This window comes from Accipiter gentilis, chromosome 33, assembly GCF_929443795.1.
Source record: "Accipiter gentilis chromosome 33, bAccGen1.1, whole genome shotgun sequence".
In the NCBI taxonomy this organism is placed as follows: Eukaryota; Metazoa; Chordata; class Aves; order Accipitriformes; family Accipitridae; genus Astur; species Astur gentilis.
This window is the reverse complement of record NC_064912.1, coordinates 6648777-6668913: the sequence shown is the minus strand read 5'-3', so window position 1 is coordinate 6668913 and position 20137 is coordinate 6648777. Positions and strand designations below refer to the sequence as shown.

At 45.9% G+C, this 20137-nt stretch overlaps 1 protein-coding gene across 1 annotated transcript in view; it reads left to right on the top strand.

Annotated features, from left to right (window-relative positions):
- The first annotated feature begins 9192 nt into the window (after nt 1-9192).
- USP7 (ubiquitin specific peptidase 7) overlaps nt 9193-20137 on the top strand; it is a 77234-nt gene continuing 66289 nt past the window's right edge. The window contains exon 1 of the mRNA XM_049835568.1: nt 9193-9807. Coding sequence (XP_049691525.1) covers nt 9726-9807 — 82 coding nt within the window. The 5' untranslated portion in view covers nt 9193-9725. The remainder of the gene's footprint in view (nt 9808-20137) is intronic.

The following is a 20137-nucleotide window of genomic DNA, read 5'->3' as shown; positions in this document are numbered from 1 at the left end:
CTTTAAAAATGATCAGTTCAAGGGTTTTCCAAGCATAGCATATCTGAAAAATTAAACTGATAATTCTTTCCTCCCCATGCCCTGCTACTGCTGACCACACCATGCATCAGAAATATTTCAAATACAATATATCTAAAACTGCCTGAAAGATCTTTTTTCCCCCCAATTTTCTCAAAAGAATTAAATGGTTTATTCTTGCTAAAAACCAAGCTCAGCCAAAATGTACCTTGACTGAAAGGCCGCTTCACTTCCACTACAATGGACATAGAAGGCATTGCCTAGAAAGCAAGGCATGCTGAAAGAATGACAGCCTGCTTTACCACCAGTTGAATGTTTAAGTAAGTTTCAAATTCAAATAACAAAACAGCTTGTATTAAATATAATTAATATTCATTGCTAAATATTGAGAACATATAAAGGTAGTCAGACGCCCTATTTGGCCTTGACTTCACCACTCTGGAAATGTTAATTCATGCTCTCGTCTTGCCTCCCACACTCTAGTGTCAGTTCTTCTATGTTCTTTAAAAGTCCAGCTTCCTAAACTCCTCTGAATGTAAACTACGGCTGATAATAGGAAGAAGTGCAATTATGTGATTCCACTGGCATACAACTCTACCAGTTTCAGTTCCATTTCAGGATCCCAGTTAAATTAGTCCTTCCTATTTTTAAGTCTTCAAATGCAATTGCCCCAGGGAGCCTTCCAGATGTTTATCTCTCTGCTCCCAGCCCTGCTCTTTGTATTACTCTAATTGGTATCTTCCTCCTCTCTGCAACATTCTGCACAATTCTGGCATTGCTGTGGTGAGACCCCACATACAGGAGCAGTTTTCTAGCAATTAATTCTCAGTCTGCGAGAATTCAAGTATCTGTAGCAATCATTCCTGTTGACATATGCGTCTGGAAAGTATCTTAAAGAGGAGGAAAAAAAAAAGGCATCTCGTTTGTTTCTTACGGCTTTTATGACAAAAGGCTGGAGATACCTTTTTCTATTCTGTCCTGGGTTTTTGGCTTGCTTGCACTTTGACCTCTCTAGCTTTGCTAGCTGGCAGATAGCATAGGAAAACCAGGAGGATGACAGTGACAATTGGGCTGATACCTGAACAATCTGAGGGCAAGGGTTTCTAATCAAACCGCTTCTTCCTCCTACTGAACTCAAATTCCTAATAACACTTAGGAGACAACTTACTCTGGGAAAAATTCAGCAGTCACATCTTTATCAAAAGCCAAAGAGCTTTCACTTCAGCAGTTTATTGTGGGAACAATGAAGCTTCATAATTCTGATACTCCTTTCACACACACACACACACACACAAATCCCACCACCACCACCACCCCCCAAAAAAAAAAAAGGAGGAAAAATACTTTTGTTTATTTTACTGGGAAATTCTGACCTGAAAGCAAAACTCAAGACACTGAAGGACACTGCATTGGTTCTTGGATCTGCCTGCACAGAGCACCCTGCAGGATCAGGGCTTTTATTTGAAAGTGATAGAAAAAGAGTCATGTCTTCTAGGACCTTCACTTCAAAGCAAAAGGTGTATCTTCCCAAGCTTATCTTTAAAAAGTTTCTTTCTGTTAATAGTTTCACTTCTTTTAATTTATTCCCTCTCTAGGATCTTTCCTCTGCCACTTAAAACAAATGGATTAATCCAGCCAATGCTGTAACATTCATTTGAAGTAAAAATGCCAACTGCAGATCTCAGTTGCCTTGTTTTATTTGATCATTTTGGGGTTACAGATTTTGTGACGTTTACATGTTAAACAATTTACAAGAATAATCTCCAATACTGGAATCTGATCCATCCGTGCAGACTCCACTGACTTCATTGGGTTTACCTGCGTTGATCAAATTGCAGGATCAGTTCCTTCATTTGTACTGAACTCTGCCAGATTGTAAATAACACTTTGAAAAGACATCAAATCTACCCTTAATATATGACAGATCATTCAAATATGATAGATAAAGATTCAATGTAGTCATAGGATCTCCTATGCTTATGCTGCCCCTGCCCTGTTTTCACATTTTGTTAAACTGTGGGGATAAAGTGAAGACCAGGGTGAAGCAGAACCAGGGGCAGGGAGGAGGTAATCATTAATGTGGACGCTTGAAAGAAGGAAAGGGTTTGTGAGGCCAGGTTTTTCTTCTGAGGAAGAAGGTAAGGGAAGGAGATAAGGCAATTGCAGTGTTTAGACAGCACTGCAGGTCTCAGGCTGATGCCTGGGTTGCCGTCAGCTTCCTGGTACACAAGAGCGAAACTCAGCACCTGGGCAGGGATTTGATGTGTGGCCAGGCAATGGGAGAGGATCTCAGGGAGGAGGAACGGCTCAAATTTTGAAGTGCTCAGATCTTTCATATTATATTCTGTATTTATTCTCACTTGAACATAATATTTTGCATAATAGTTTGCTTAGCAGCGCTAACACCTGGCAGACCTGGTCAACATCAGGAAACATTTTATTTAGCAGAGATAGTACCTGCCCATCTCTGTGACCCTTTCCTGTGACCAGACAAGGAGAGAACTACATTTGTGGATACACAACTAACTCCTCTAGTTAGCAAGACCCAACTTAAATGCGTGTCACAGTCTTCTGGATCAGCCATCTGGTGCTTTGCAGAGGAGGTGTCACAGAGGAGGTCTGTGACAAAGCCAAGGACTGAAGTCCCATCTCCGAAGTCTCAGCCTGGTACCGTAACTGGGGAAAGGGCACAGAAATCTTTTGGTGTCCTCCACAGTTGGATAGACAAGTGGCCAAATACCATTTCAGGTGATACTTGCTTTTGATGTCAAAAGACGAGAGACTTAAACAATAGAAAATTTGCAACAGGGTGATCAGTTGCTATGCCATGCCTGAAGAATTCACCTGATTTTCATCCCACTGCTCTGTGCCACCGTTCCTTGGATGTGTGATACAGGGATGGCCCGAACACACAAACCATCAGTTTTTCTAAAAGACACCACATAACTCAGGTCTTTAATATATACACAGCTCACATTCTGGCGCTGACAGTGAGTTAGCTGCTGTATGACCTGTGGTGCACGACGAGTCACTTCATCTTTCACTGCCCGTTTGTAAATACGGTGATCTTAAACACCTCACCTCCCTTACAGAGGAGGAGATGTACAGATTATTCAAAGACCACATTACAAGCATTTTGAGAACCTCTGCAGGTCGAAGCGCTTTGGCAGAACAACGCATGCTGCACAGGAGGTATCAGTTTTCTTCCTGGCAATCCTTGTCTTCCACTAATAATACATTTATTTTTAAAAGGGCTGTTGCAAGTATACCTAACTGCATAGATACTTTTTAGCTTCACCTTCTGCCTTTTACTCAGAGTGAGACACCACTTTTACAGCTACCCTTAGTTGCTTAATTACAGTTGTACAGAAAAAGATGGACCAGTAAAGTACCTTCCATTCCCTTTTACTTTGGATGTATATCACTGAAACACTTGACTTCATAGTTTACTGTGTCCAACAAAATTTGATGAGAAAAAGGAATCATTGGACTTTTCAAAGATGGTAAACAGAGACTGAGTCACCACCTAGCAGCTTAGATGTAAACATGCAACTTTTTAGCAAAACGGGCTTAGTTTTATTGCGAAAATTAAACTTTATCAGTGGGGTTTTTTTTAATGGCTATGAAGTTAGATGTCTTGACTCCCTGTGAAAGTCATATGAAAGATATGACTTTGGAAAACTGCTCAAAAATATACTTCAAATCATGTAAAGCTTTGAACTATGGGGTGCATTCACTTTTAATGGATTTACCACCTTTTATTATTAAGGAATAATGATTTACATCTCTCCTTAAAAGATAATGTTTGTTCAGTTAAAGAGAAATCATCAAACCAAAGATCTCTGAACTGAAAACATCCCTGAAAATTTTGTACTTATGTATTTTACCCTACTTTTTGGAGGAAACAGAGCTTAGGTTATTGCACTGTCTGCCTGCCTGTCACTCTCAACAAAGAATGATAAAGGGGTAGAAGACTGAACTAATAAATATCTGCAAACTTTGTGGAAATTGCTGGCTCATTAAAGAACCACAGAATTATTTCAGCTGGGAGGACTTTCAGAGGTCATTGGGTCCAGCGCCTGCTCAGAGAAAGACTGGGGTTGTTTGGAGCTATTTGTCACTTTGTGGAAAGAAAAGCCATGAAAGGCTGGGGTTATTGCAGGATGTTAGAGGGTTAGAAAATGTGGGAAACACATTTACAGGATGTGAAACTCCATCGATCCCACTACTTGTGCAACAAGTTGTTATAGCTAAATACGTACATTGCAGCCAAACAAATCACCTAGTTTTTCCACCTCATTTTGGGACTTTAACAACATTTTCTGCCTTTTGCCTGTTGCCTTCCTGTCTCACGTGCTGCAGGAGGCTTATGGTTATTTTCCTCCCCACACTCAGCTTGAAGGTGTTCACAAGAGCCACAGTTGGATCGCCTGGTTCAACTGGAAGGTCTCTGATTTGCGATAGCATTAATCTAGAGCACCCAGGACAATGGATTTCTTTGGATCCCTAAATAAGGTCTCCTGGGTTCCACCTCGCACTCTTTAGGCACAAAGCAAGCCAGGCAGCACTAGCAATGGGGCAAAGCATTAGAAGGGCCATGAATAAGGGAACACAGAGCTTCCAGCAACAATGAGAATACTTTAACCACTTTTATCACTGTAATGCAAAGCGTCTCTGATCATGGATGTGGGAGGAAGGAGAAAAACTGTGAGAGACCAGAAGAGGCTGCCTAAGTGGGGAAGGCAGCCTGGTGTAACTGTGGGTACGGTCCCACAAGCGCAAACTTAATGTCTTGAGGAAGCACCGCGCTGGCACAGAGGCATGTTTGCATTAACGCATATTCATCCAGAAACATAGTAGAGTAAGCTGCACAAGCAGCAACCCCAGTTTTGCTGGTTTAGTGCATCCATATTAAGGGTGTGTGCTGATGTAATTGCCCTTCTGTCATTAAATGGCTATAAATTTTCTTAATCATAGACATGGACACCTGCACGCACTATGGAGCACCATAAGTGGTGCTGGAAGTAAGTGTAGAGACTGGCCAGGAGAGGACATCACTGAAGCTGAAGGCAGAGCAGCAGAGCCAAGCGGGAAGCAAAATTTCCTGAAGCAGCTGAGCAGCAGGGACTGGCAGAAACACTCCCGGTCTAACTGATTCTGCAATGGGGCAGAGGATGGCCTAAGCATCCTCCTCCTTTCCTTCAGCCCAGTTTGGTGTGGTTCCCTCCTACAGTTTCCCTGCGGTGGCCATCAGGCCCTGCTGAAGACGGGGGCGGGCGGTATCCCACTGCGGGGCAGCAGCAGGGCAGGGGGAGCCTCCCCGGCTCCACCATGGTCAGATCTCTCCCCTGGAGGGCAGGATCTCTCCCCTGGAGGGCAGGATCAACACAGCGGAGACACAGGGCTCACTCTGGCTCCTGATGGCTCAGCCTGGCACACAGGCAGACCAACACTGGCTTGCGAGTGTTTTAAAAATAAACAGCCCGAGTTGGATTTATTTTTAAATTTCAGGGAGGCTCGGGAGCAGGTCAGCAGCTCACAAAACGAAGCTCATTTCTTCAATGGCATTTTAAAGATGATAGCACCTCCTTAACGTCATCTCTCATTACGATGACTAATGTGGAGGGAATGCGGGGAGGCTGCAGGCAGTCGGTCCGACAGCCCTGTTGACCCTCAGAGCACACAGTAAGGGATCTCCTTTGCCTGCTGATCTATGACCCCAACCTGGAGGATGAAATCCTTTGCTCAGGTGCAGCCTCACCAGATTCCCCAGTGCTTTGTGTGTGGGCACAAGGGCCAAGAGGGACTGGATTAGTTGACAGGATAGAGGCCTAAATTTAGCCAAGATTCAGCAAGTGGGCGTAGGAAATGAAAGAGTGGAAAAGTAAGGACAAGAATAAAAGGAATAGGAATGTATACATAAACTGTATTCATCACATCCCTGCTCGTGATCTTTTTTTTTTTTTTGAATATCAGTAACCCCTGCCAGGGATTTGCCCAGCATTTCTGCACAAGGAATTTGCCATCAGAACTACAGTGGACAGGAATCACTTGCAAAGGGATGTGGCTGTCGAGGATGGGGTGTGCAGTGCAGAAACAGATTCATTTAGGAAATAGAAGGCATTTATGGCACAGCTGGATAAAAAGTGACTGGATATCAGCACTGGCATAGAGGCTGGGTGAAATGCCAGCAGCATTGATACGGCCAGGTGGTTATACAAAAGGTGACTGTCCTTTCCTTCAAAGGACAGAGCTTTTGTGTCTCATACTGGAGAAGGGTGAACAGCAGAAAGTTTCGGGAGGAAGAGGCAATGGGCCAGAAATACTCAGCAGAAGTATCCTTCATGTAGTTGGGGATAAAATGTTACCATATGTTGAGATCTAGACTTCACCTTAGGCTTGGCAATTAATAAGATTTCTATTTCCTGCCTAGAAACAATCAAATCACATTGCTACAGTCACTGGCTGATGGTATAAAATGCCTACTATTTAATTATTTCGGAAATGCATGTGAGATTATTATATACACATACTTAAAATCTATTCCCTCTTAAATAGAAGTACCTGAATCAATTCTCAATAGATCTTTTTTTTACTCAGCTATTTTCACACAATATAAATGACAGATTTTCACATATCTTTTCAAAACATTATAAGGTACTTTAGTCCGTATTGTAGCTGGACTCCGAAAAGATAAAGTTCACTTAAATTAGGAATATACAATGAAGTGCTTGATTGCGATGTGCCGTCTTCACAAACTGATGATACATCGTTCCTGCGTCCAGCTACTGACAGGCAAATTCCTGCCTCTCTCTTCCACAGTGCCCTTTCCACTGCAAAGGGTTTGTACAGATGCCTTTGACACGACTTCTGCTCCTCTAAAACAGTAGGAGAATTCAAGAGTTTTGGAAAATGAGCTGCCTTAAAATGAAGTGAAGCTCAAAGAAGTTTTTGTATATAAAAGAATGTTTTCAACACTTATGATAACATCAGCTTATGGTTAACTTTCGGGACTGGTTCTTTGCAGTAGTGAAATCATTTTCCTCAGCTGTTCCTTGCCCACAAACCCAGTGTCCATGGCTGAAGAATCAGGTAATAACCCGTAGCCACCTCCTTGTTGTGACATACTGGTTCATCCTGTATTGGGGAATTACTTGTGGAAGGAGGATGGAGGGATGAGTTTAAACCTGTGTATGATTTAGGAGTTTGGAATGGAACTCATTAGGAAAGAGCAATTGTTCTGGGATGTAATTATAGGGAAAGGCTGGCAGTGGGGAATTCAAAGTTTAGGACATTAGGAAACTAAAGATATGTGCATCAATCTCTGTCCGAACCTCTGTCCTAATCCCCCTCTTTTGCTGAGATATTGTAAACTCGGTGTAGCAGATTTGTCATATTTTTGCCTGGGTCAATAGCAACTAATCATTTCCAGGTTTGTAAATCATTTTTCTTCAAACAGCTTTTGAAAATTGAGAAGAACAACAGGGAAAGATCACAACGTGCTTTTTGGAAGGCAAACTATAAAATTAACTGGTTTTAAAACCTGAGCTTCCCACTAATATCCTCAACTTCCCTTATTTTTCCTCTTTCTAGCCCTGGAGTTTTACTATGTAAGGCAGGGCTTCAGACTTGGAAATTATTTTCTTCTCCTGCCCAGCCCTGCAGACTCCGGTGTTGCTGAGAAGGGGCCAGCTGGAGCCCAGACAGGCAGGACTGGTCCCCCAGACTGGTTTTGATTTGCTCATTTTATAAACTAGTAAAATAAATAAACTTTTAGTTCACTTATCCACTTGCAGTCAGACCAGCACTGTCTGCTTGGGTACGCATTCAGTCCCTTCAGGAGGCCCAATTTTGCACGTCCTCAGCCCTTCCTGTCGGGCACTATCCTGCTGCCTGCCTGTCCTCTTTCCCAGGAACGGGAGATTAAATACTGGACTGTTTAACGTGTCTCTCCACAGCCTTCCAGCTACTCTTCCATCCCTAAGTCAAGTCGCTTCCTTCATTGCTCTGGCCGCAAACTGGACCAGCCAGGTGTCAGTTATTCAGCTGCACCCCTGCCTTCTCCTTCCACCACAGGAAAACGGATGGGTCTCTTCCCTGGAAGGGACCACGTCCTCCATACAAGGCTCATGAAAAACAGCGGTACCCAGGCGAGGAGCAGTCTTGTTTACAGAAGATTTCTCTCCTTCCACACATCACGCAAATACGTCCTGTATCTGCCAGCCCACGCCCCGCAAGCGCGGCAGCCCAGGGACGTAGGGCAGCGGGGTGCCCCGCCAGGGGATGGGGCGAGCCCCGAGCAGGACCCACCTCAGCCACGGCCACCGCCAGCAGCCGCCTCCCGCCTGGCCGCGCCCCGGCTCCAAGGCCGGAGCGCAGCGCCGGCAAGGGCCTGCCAGGCCCCGAGCCCGCCATGAGCCCCGCACCCAGCCACACACACGCGGGCCTGAGCGCAAGAGGCGAGACGTGCCCGCAGCGGGCACGGAAGCCCCCGGGGCCCAGACCGAGCCCGGCGCCTCCACCGAGCCTCCGCGGGGGCCTGAGCTGCCCGGGGCCGGCCCGCAGCGCCCCCTCTCCCCTTCCCCGGCCCCGGCAGGCCCCGGCCCGGCCGGGCCCCGCCGCGGGGGCCGCCGCCCTCGGCCGCGAGAGGGCGCGTAGCGGCGGCGGGGCGCGTTGGGCGGCGGCGGGCTGCGCGGCCAGAGGCTTCCCCGCGGAGGCGCGGGCGGGCCCGGGCTCCCACAGGGCGCGGGCGTAGGGCGCGGCCCCGGGCCTCCGCGCCGGACCGGGCCGGCGGGAGGAGCGGGTCTCCCCCGCGGCGGCCGCGAGGGGCCCGGCGCCTCAGCCGGTGGGCAGCCAGGAGCCTCGGCGGCCGCGGCGGCGCTGCCCGGGCTGCGCGCAGGTGGCGGCGGCCTGAGGGGAGGCGGTGGCGGCGGCGGCGGCGGCGCCGGCGCCCGGGCCCGGCCCCTGTGGCCCCGCCCCTCCGGCCTCCTGTGGCGGCGGCGGCGGCGGCTGCTGTTCCCGGGGCGGCCGCGGCGCTGCCTCCCCCTCCCCGGCTCGCTGGGCTGCCCCTCATGCGGATGTGACATTTCACGGCGTTTACCGCAGCCGCCATTTTGAGACAGAGAGCGCTGGCGGCGGCGGAGCGGTACCAGCGCGCCGGGGCACAGGCAACGGGGGCGGCCCGCGGGCCGGGAGCAGCGAGCCGGGCGTCGGCCAGCGGCTGTGCCGGGGCGCTGGGGGGGGCGGGAGGGCAGAGGAGGGGCCCCGCGGCGCCTCCCCGACTTCGCAGCGCCGGGGACACCTCGCCGGGGGAGGGGGAAGCGCCGGGCGCAGCCGCCGGGCCCTGACTCCTGGTCTCCCGTCCCCCCCCCCTTCCCCTTCCCCTCCTCCCGGTCCCCTCCCCTCCGGCCCCCGGGGAAGCCGCCACCCCCGGCCGGTCCCTCCTCCCCACCCCTTTCCCCCGACCGGGTGCCGCCGCCGAGATTGGGCGAATAGCGAGCAAATACGTGCGCGTCTCGCTGCCTCCGCCGGCTGCCCGCTCCCTGCCCGCCGGAGCCCAGCCGCAGCCCCCCGAGGCGGGTGCCCAGTCCCGGCCTCTGCCGAGGCCCCGCCGCTCCTCCGCCTCTTCCCCCGCCGACGCAGGCCCGCAGCCCCCAGCGGGAAAGGCCCAGGCCGCCGCCGAGCCCGAGCCCCAGCCCCAGCCCGACATGAACCACCATCAGCAGCAGCAACAGCACCAGAAGCCCGGGGAGCAGCAGCTGAGCGAGCCCGAGGACATGGAGATGGAAGGTAAAGCCGGAGGGCCCCGCGCCCTCAACTCTGAGGAGAGTTTCCTCCTTCCCCCCCCCCCCCCCCCACGCCCCCTCACCCCTCTGCCTCGCTGCCGGCTCCCGCGGCTCCCCCTCGGCCGCCGCGTCCCCCTCGGGGAGCTCCCCTCCTCCCGCCGCGGTAAACACGCGCCCGGCCCTCGCCTCCCCTGCGAGCAGGGCCGGCCGCCGCTCGCCGTCCCGTGCCCGGCCGCGGCCAAGTCCCGGCCGCGGGGCTCCCCCCCGCCTCCCTCCCGGGGCGCGGGCAGCTCTGCCCGGCGGCGCTTCGGCGGGAGCGGGGGCGGCGGGGAAAGTTGCGGCCGTGAGGAGCGGTGCGAGGCCGTGGGGGGGGTGGGCGGCGGGGGCTCTGCAGGAATTTGCATCGCGGGGGGGGGGGGGGGGGGGGAGGGTGCGGGGGAAGTGCTGCTACAAAAGGAGACCCGCTCCCCCGGGGCGAGGCGTGCGGCCGGGAGCCCGGACCTTCGGCCTGGCGGGGGGCGGCGGGGGCGCGCAGCCGCGCCCCGAGGAGGGCCTCTCCGGCCTGGGGAGGGGGGCGGTGGGGGGGAATGGACGCGGAGCCGGACGCGGGGGTCCGTCTCCAAGTAGTTGCGATCTCGGGGGAGGCTTTTGCCTTCCGCGGGCGAAGGGGACGCGGCTGTCCCGAGGGCTGCCCGGCCCCCGCGGCTGCCGGGCGGCGGACGGCGGGCAGCGGGGCCTAGCCCGGCCCGCCGCCGGCGTCCCCCGCTCCCGCCGCCGGGGTGGGCGGTGGGTTTCAGCCCTGCCCTGCCCGGGGCCGTGCGGGGCGGCGCGGCGGCTCGGCCCGGCCGCTCATTGTATGCAGGCAGCCACGCTGCTCGCCATTTTTAATTAACCCTCCTCTGAGGGTTATTTACAGGAACGGCTGCCGGCCGGGCCTAGCGCGGGGTCGGCGGGCAGCGCTGGCCATGTGTAGCGCCTGCACAGCCCTCGGCCCGGATCCTGCACCGTCATGCAGTTGCGCTGGGTTCATAAAGGAGGCACTACGTTTTCAGGCTGGTTCTCTACTCCCGTCCCGGTGTAGTCTCCAGTGGTGCCTTTAGCGTGGCTTTTTTTTTTTTTTGCATTGTGTTGTTATTTTTACACAGCCACCCCTTTCGAACACCGCCTTCCGTCTGAATCTGGCGATGTAAAATTATTTGGGGCGAACGTTCGGCAGGATCTTGTTCCCTAAGGATGGGCAGCCACCGTACGCTGCTCCTACCGATGGTATTTGACATGGAGGTCAAAAACACCAACTACCTAAATATCGTTTAGAATGCCTGGATGTGAAGATGCCACTTCTGTTACAACCATTTTAATTAACAGTGGCATAAATGTTCACCAACACAAGATATTTTGCTTGAAAACGTGACAATCGACTTAGCAAATGTACCTTTCTGCTAAATAATAGCCACTGAAATCAGGAGCAGCAAAGGTGTTTAGTGGAAGTTTGTCACAGTGACTGTGAGATTACGTTTCAAGATTAGAAGGTCATAACATAAAGCCTTTCTTTCTTAAACACAAATCTCTTATTTCATAAAATAGTAGCTAAAGCTTATTTACTGTCAGAGCTACTGTTTTTGGTTTTGTTTTAGAAAAGTCTCCAAACTGGTGTTTATATACTGTGTGACAAATACATAAAAGGGGGTGATTTAAAATATACCTCATATTTGTTTGTATGCATACAAATATTAACATCTTGTAGGTTACCTTTTCCAGCAGATTGTTTGATCGCCTTTAGCAATCTGCTTTTTCTCAAAATCCTTTTCAAGTCCTTTAGAATATTGACTGTATTTAATGGTTTTATTTTCATTTTTCTGGGCTTTATGCTCTACCATGCTGGGCACACTGTGAAATTCTGAACGTTTTTATGCAGTTTAAAGGTGTTATGAACTTCTCTGGATTGCACCCCCTCTGTCCCTGGGGGTACAGGAGTCCAGAAATACGTGCAGAAGTCCCTTTGGTGGTTGTGGAAGTCTTATGCTGGTGGCCACCTCCACTGGAGGGGTGAGGAAAGAGTCTCTTGTGTATATCAACATAGTGACACTGACAATACAGCATTATCTCAGAAATCTATTTGAGATCTATTAGGCCGCACACAGCTGATTCCGGGTGATATTACGAACTTGCTAATTTGTGAGAGTTTATAGAACTCTCCATTTATGCAAAAACAAAACCAAAAAAGTTTAGCCTTTGGAGGTTTTTTGCAATACTTAATTTTTCTTGAGAAATGTGTTAAGTTTACAAGATTGCAGAGATCAGATTTTTTTGCTAACTTTTAATAAAAGTTGATGTCATGGGTATATATTAATTTAGTGTGTAAAACAATGTTCATCATCTTAATGTATGGGTGTTTGTGCTTTCTTGAGAGAGATGTTTTCAAGCAGTGCAGAAAATACTTAATAACATGTAGTTAGCTTAATTTTAACATGCATAGAACAGTGTCGGATGCCATTCTTCAGTGAGTGATCACGTTAGATTTAGGAGGTATGTGAAGAATGCACAGTGGAAAATTGCACATCTTGATTCTGAATTATGTGAAGGTTCGCTTAGTCTGTGTACAGCTATACCAGGTGAACAATTTTTGATGAATGAAATAACCATTTCAGATGTAGTGATAAAAGTGTGGAATTAAACTCTTTAGGATTAAATCAGATAAGGTATTTTGAGTGTCTTCTCTCATGCCCCTGTTTTTCTCCCTTCCCTTTCCCTTATGACTAATGTACTCTTCCTTGATGACCTTATGGACACTGTGTAAATAAAAATAGTACCAGACAGGGCTGTTGGGGACTTCAGGAGGGAGGAAGTCATTCCCTTTACAAAGAAAAATTAATCTCTGCATCATGAAGGAAAGAAACAATGACAGTTTTGATAAGGGGCAGGTACCTGCTCAGTGGGACCAGGTGTGATGCAGGCTCACCTACTTGCAATACTTAGCTAGAATGCTGTGATGTGACAAATCACCTCTTTGCGTATCTAGTCTTCTGTTACCTGTGGATGTTGTTTGTGATCGGCTTTAGCCTTAGCGAGACTTGGCAGTAGTGATACGTGGACAGAGAAACTTCAAATTTACAAGAACTGTCGGAAGAGGTTGCATTCCCTCAGCTGAAGGCAGCTGCTTCCCTGGCTGAGGATACGCAGTTGGACAAACACAACGTTTGTGCTGCTTGTTTTCATCTTGTGCGCCACGCCAGTGCTTGGGTTAGTGTACCTCCCCGTGACTATGAAGTGATCAAAATGAAAAACAAAAAATGGGGTTTTAAAATGTAGTGTAGGATTTTAATTTGGTTCACCCTGCAGCCCCATTTAGTGTTGTGGGAACATGATGAAAGCTTGGTATTGGGGTGGGAAGGAACAAGAAGGGCTGCTTGCGGTGGCATGGATGCTGGAAATTATCTGGCCAAATTGTGTCACTAGTCATGGATGTTGTGTGCATCCCTCATCCACTGCCACATAAAAGCATGTTATTCTGGCTGCCGTGACTGCCTTTGGGCCAAAACAGAGTGGGAGTGTGCAGATGAGCCGTTGGTGCCTGAGTTTTAGATACATTAGCAGTTTGGGGTGGTGATTAGTAAATTATCTTGTAGAAATTCTGAAGAGTTTATTTGTATGCTAAATAAATTTAGTGGAAAAAATAAATAATAGTTTTTCTCTACTCTTACGTAGGGTATGTAGGTTGCTTTGTCATGCAAAGAATTATGGCTGTTTAGTTGCTAGTGAGTTACTCTGTAAAGTGTAATTGAATCCAAGTCCCGATACTTTATATATGCTTGCTCTGTGACGTCTTTTCACAAACGTGTCTGAACTTCAAAGAGCTTGCCTTAATACAAGTCTACAGTTACATATTTCATAAAGTTCTTTCATGGAAAGTCTCATGTGCAGCTTAATAACTGTAAGTTTCCCTTGTTTATGGTTTGAATCTGCTTTTTTGTAGGTGCACCCTCTGCCCATAATTATGTATGTGCGTGTGTTTCGCATTATGGAAGTTTCTTTTCCGAAGTAGCCAGCACAAGCTTACCAAGACAGTGTGACAGTGCGTGAACACGCAGTGACTGGTAGTTCAGGTTGCACACATGTGTTCTCCTTGTGTCGGCTCTGCAGCCTCTCAGGCAATGCCATCTTCCAAGTTTTTCCCTAGTCTAGATTTGAATTCCAGGTGAAATGATGCAAGGTATTTAAAAAGAACAAGAAAAAAACCAGTGACGTGTCTGTGTGTGTGTGTGTATGTATGTGAAAAGTTTAAAATCACACTTTCCTGCAGTTTCCATGCAACTGAAAGTTTGTGTTGCTTGCTGTTTTGTTCCTGTTTTGCTCATGACTGATAGAATTTACTAGATTCCTGACCCACTGTGTGATACTGGTCTCAAGTATGTAACTTATTTTTTTGCCTGTCTTCTGAATGCTTACTTCCCTCTCATATTTTGTCCTCATTAGTATTCTCAATTCCTGGCAATTTAATATAATTTGCATACATAACAGTGTTCGTTTCTCTTTTTGCTCGCTTCCATGCCTTTCTCCTGAAGGCCTGTATCCCTGTATTTCCCTGAGCTCCTTCACTGTCTTCTGTATTGCTTCTAGCCAAGTGATGATAAAGTGAGGCTGTATGTTTTGAGAGGAGAATCTGCAGACTAAATTCATCATACAACTGTCCGTATCTGCTTGTTTATGTGTTCTTCCTGTCCCTTCCCCTCTCCAGCCTTGACATTTTTCCATGAAATAGATGATGCTCAGGTGAGGGGAGATAGAAACACTGATGCAGCATTCAACAAGTAAAATTAAGTTAATTCTGAGGTTATAACTAGAGTGAAGAACCAGGCCTGGCCTCTTATTCCCAGTAATGGTAATGTTTAATACCTCTGGAAACAGCATGCTTGGCCTTGGGAAAAGATGTGCATTGCATCATTCTCAGATAGCCACTTCATGCCAATGGAGAAAGCAGCATTGGTGACTTTTGAAGGTTGCTAACTATGTCTAGAGTTTCTTCTGTGCATTCTTCATGAACCGGGTGCTCAATAGCTCGTCAGCTTTAGTAAACTTTCTGTGAGGGAGAAGTGGAAATAGTGGAACAGGGGAAAATGTGTGTAAAATTCAGACAGAAGTGTAGGTAACACGCTCTTCAGGATGAACTATATATATATATATCAGGCTTCCTTACTCTGCTCCAGTGGTTCTGTGCTATTCACTGAATTTGGAAGAGAAGTAAAATCTGCTCCCTGTCTTTACTAGGTAGCTATACTAAGTAAAGTAGCAAGTTGTGTGTGTAAAAGTAATATAAGCCCAAACTTTAAAAAAGCAGATGGAGATAGTTGTTTGAGACTAACTGAATCGTTTTCATTGCTGCAGAATAATTTATCACAAGAAAATCTACACAGTGGATCCAGCTTGTTGCAGTTAAACCAGTTTAGCCAGTACATCTTGCATGACATCATTTGATATTTGGGGTAAGGGTGAAAATGAACTGGTTTAGAGCTTGTGAAGCATCCAATTTTTCTTAAATTATAATAAATTTAAAATAGGGCATTGTTCACTTTAGTTTGTGCTTTGAGGTATCTTGGATCGGTTGTTTTAATTTAACTTTGTATCTTGTGGCTGTAGAACGTTGATTGTGAAGGAGTAAAATATTGGGTTGCTTGTAATACAAGGCATTAGTAATCCATAGAAAGTGTGCTTTTTTCCCCTCAAGTACGTATGTGTATTAATACGTACAAAACCTGCTATGTGCTAGTTTGACGTTACCAGCAACAGCATTAACAGTTATTACAAAGTGTCTTGGCAAGTGGAATGGGGTCTGGAGACTGGCTGTCTTATTTGTCAAGTTACTAAATATGCAGTGTTGTTTTCTGAAACTTTTTTCTATTGGTCATTTAAGATAATGTATTTTGCTCCCCTGGTTTTAGTGTTTTAATTTGATACACTAGCAAAAAAGAGTAAAAGTGCACCTAATCAGTGGCAACAGCTGTAGCATAATGTATCTGTGCATATTGTTGCAGGCTGAGACTTAACACATTTTAATATTTCTGCTAAACCGTTTTTTTCAGCTTGGCTTTCTGATTGCAGTAAAACAAGCTCTGTAAGTTCAGAAACTTTGAATGGAGTTTGAATGACTTGCCAGCAAAATGAAGAATGGTCGGCTTGGAAATATGGTTTTATTGTGACTTCTATTTGCCTAGTTTCCCTAGAAGGCTGAGATTTTGTCAACTACAAATAATTAAGCTTTTGGAAATTAGTAGATGGATTTTGAAAATACTGAAACTATACTGAATATTTGCAGTTTGGGGAAGACAGTGTTCATCTTTTAACATAGTGCCTGGGAATCTTTGGGATTCTCTTCAGAATATAAAAACACATTTGAAGACTGTTTTATATTGGACTTAATATGCGTCTAGAATAACACAGCTTGATTGTTCAGCATAACATGTGCATAGTTGTTAAGCAAAATCTCTTAAAAATATGGAGATTAAAAGTAAATGGTAAATTTTGATAAAACTAAAATTCCATGATGTAATCACTATAGCATATCTCAGTTTGTGTTTTTAATTGTTGTTTGGCAGGCGTTTTACACATTACTGAAATATGTCATTCTTGACCCATTTAATAGTGAAGATTTAAACAAAATCATCATGTTTTGTAGCATCAAACATCTTAGGAGAGCAGAACGTTCAGTGTCTGCAGACCTGGAGTTCTCCCTGACTGCAGCTGTAATGCAAGCTCCAGAGTGATGCCACTCAGAGAAGATGTGCCAGGAGCATCCTATTTAAATTGAGGAAGAGAAAACACTAGTACCTCAGCTTATTCTTGTGTATATGCTGGTATGTGGAGATAGACAGCCTTCCAGGTGTCCTGAACATCTTGGGCTTTTCTGCATCGAAACCAGCACGTTGACTTGTACTCCAAAGCATATTGCAAGCCAGAGGAAGATGATGTGGATAGTGAGCTGGAATGTCCTATGGGAAGAAAGCTCAAAATTGTTTGTTTTGGGTTTGTTTTGTTGGTGTTTTTTTTTTTTTTTTTTTTTTAGCAGTACTGCAGTGTTTTGCAGCCTAGGAGAGGTGATGAGGTTTTTTTTAATACAGTCACACCTCTTTGTTGGGAAACATCATAAAAGTGCTGGAAAACAGAACTTGGAGCTTTGTATTTTGTATGTTAAGGGATTGAGTACACTCCAGTAGAATTTGCTTTAAATGCAGAAATCTGTGAAAATTCTTAAGGTCATTTTTCATAATTTCCCTTTTCCTAGTGTAAATAGGAAAGGATGTGTAGGAGTATCAGTGGTGTTCACCATACCTCTCAGCTTGATCATCTGGTGATTTCACAAGGTGCAACTGTAAGGCTGTTCTTAAAAAATACAGTATCTTCAGCATGTCTGTTTTTGTAAAGATCTAAGGACAATTTTGGTTTAGGGCTCTAAATGTGATGTTATACTAATACAGCCATTGGATGAATTTCTGTTGAGCTGTGTTTAAAAAAAGGAATGGTTGTGTGTTTCCACAACAGAGATTTTTCCTTCCCATGTTTTGGTGAGTTATTTTCTAACATCACTGATATTGTGCAGCAGAATTTTGATGGAGATTTTGGTAAAAGTATGAGGGTGCAAACTCCTATTAAAACTTGGCAAAGGTTTTAAATTCCAAGTCCATCTTAGTGGGTTGATATTCTTACTGTTACTATTAAATAAATCGGGGAGTAGTGGTGTAAATTTGTTTCATAAAATGGCTAATTTGTGAATTAAAAGTGCATAGACTTTACATCTGTAGTAAATAAGTTAATAAATGAGTTGAAATATATAAACATTATTTAAGAGAAGGGAAATTATATCTTTTAAAAAGAAACAGACTTCCCAGTATAAGATCAACATATTAGTCTGTGATTAGATAGGAAATTTTTGGTGTAAAACTTAATTCTGAACCGTAAAAGTACTGGATAAATTTTGGTCTACAGTTCCAAGTCTAGGCCATGTGATGGTGTCTGCACTCTTGAGCATCTCGTGTGCGGTTGCCCATGCCTGCGGTCCCTCAGGACCCAGCAGCTGCTCAAGGATGCTCTGCAGGCTAGGGGAAAGTCTGACACCCCCCCACCTGAGGAGGAAGCCACCCTGCACGGGTACTGGGACTGGCATGCCACCCCCTCTTGTTGCTCACATGTGCAGTTTAGTCCTTATCTCCTGGGAGAGGGTGAGGACTTTTGGGTAGGTGTTTTAAACTTGCACATGTTCTGCAGTTCTGTTGTGCTGGACATGGTGGTGGCAGCGGTGGGGGGTCGTGCCTTGTAGTGATACAAACATTCTGGTTTGCGGGTCTTAAGATCAAAAGGTTGGCTACCCTGTGTCTGGGATTTGCATTTTCATGCATCACTATTTTACCCATCAGCTGTGATAGGGACCCTTACTGATCTGGTCCTACTAGTCTGCCCCAGGCCCTGTATGACTAGAGGAGTGTCTGTGTTGAATTGCATTTAATTAGCACTATACAGTTTTTGGACAGTAAGTTGTTGCATTTTTTTGTCTTGATAGTCTCTAATTACTGGAAAACAATGAAGAGATTAAGAAGTGTTTGGGGAGCGATCATTTTCTTTTTTTTTTTCTTTCTTTCTTTTTTCGTTCCCCCCATCTAAAAATATATTTTTTTTTTAGGCAGTCAAGGCAGAGCTGGCAATCCTAGTACTGGGGCATGGTGGTTTTGCATCACCTTTGGTTTTTTTCAAGAACAGAGATCACTTTATTCGGAGGTGGGGAAGAACTTAAGATTCTCCCTTCCTGCTTGTAAAGCCAGAACTCTTCCTGATGCAGCCGACTTTTCACTCTTGTTGTTCAATAGTCATGAAATACGTTTCAGTTCTGTATCACCAGAATATTTCTGGTAGCCATAATCAGGTAACAATTTTTGGACACAAGTTTGCCTTCACAGCATGTCATAACTATTCCGTTTAAATAAATGGTTGGTTTGCTTCTGTTACAGATGTTGGAGCTGACTAGACACTCAGAGGCTGTTGCAGGGGTTTACAGGCTGCAAGTCCTAAGACAGTGAGATGTAATTTTTTTTTTTAATGGAAATCTGCTTAAGCAGAGGCTGCATGAACCCTCTTTTTATTGTTCATTAAATCAAGCTAAAGGTAGTTAGATTTCCTTCTTTGTTGGGAGTAGCAAAGAACTGACATCTTGTAAAGAATTTTTCACCTGGTTAAGTGTTAGTTGCTTAACAATATCGAGGGGTGAACCTAATTTCTGGGGAAGAGTAGATACTAATTAGAAGTTTGAACACAGAGATAACTCAATGTCTGTAAAGTATATGAATTAAACAGTGGGTCACAAGCCACATGCAAAACCCTCCTTGCTACTAGCAATTACAGTAGTGGTGTTTCACAATTTTCTTCTGCTTTCCTTTCCCTCTTCTCGTTATTCCTGTGTGGTTTTTCTCCTCTGTTTCAGTCTCACTGTTTCAGATACTTGTTGGACTTCAACCCTGTACCAGAAAAACAGTCCCCTTGAAAACTAGTATAATGCTTTGCAATATTTCTGTCATGCCATGAAGGTACTAACCATTGGGGTTTCCACACCCCCCACCCCCCGCTTTCTAAAAGTGTCCTTACAGTTGACAAGTTAAAAATAAGCAGCAGTAAAATCAAACCAAAGTCTGCCAGAAATTGAAACTTACTGATAATTTTTTTTAAAGTAGTTTGTTGTAGAAGTTTAACCACAGGGTTTGATAATAATTGTTTGTTTCTTCAACTGTATTGCTTCAGTTCCGTATTGATTTTAAGGTATTTTCTTGTTCTCAGCAGATTTGTCTTGGTTTTTTTAGCCTGTTTTGTTCATTGAACTCATATGCTTTGGCTTACAATCTGTGCCCTGAAGTGTATCATCCAAAGTAGGAGAGGGCTGGTGTGGGAGGGATAGGGTCCTTACAGGAAAGGGTTCTTGGGGTTTCCTTCTGTGCAGCTCCTTTGCTTACCAGTGGATCTCTGCTGGGGAAACCGTCTCTTGATCTTGATAGTAGCACAGATTAAGGCAAAAAATAATAGAAAGTTGCACAGAAATGGATCTCGTTTTACCTATGTTAGTCGCCTGTTCATAAGCAGCCCCATTCAGCTGTGACTTTGTTCTGTCCCTTCTGCTTTGCTGGAGATATGGAGTGAAGCCAGTGGGTTCTCCAGTCCCTGCAGCTGAACAAAGAGCTGAGCTGGCTTTGGCGAGGAGCAGGTTGTAGAGGTGTGAATGAGCGTGGGGACTGGGTGCGTTGGTATTGCCACTGAAGAAATGTGTGTGGAACCGCAGCATCTGTCTTCAGACTTTTAAACTT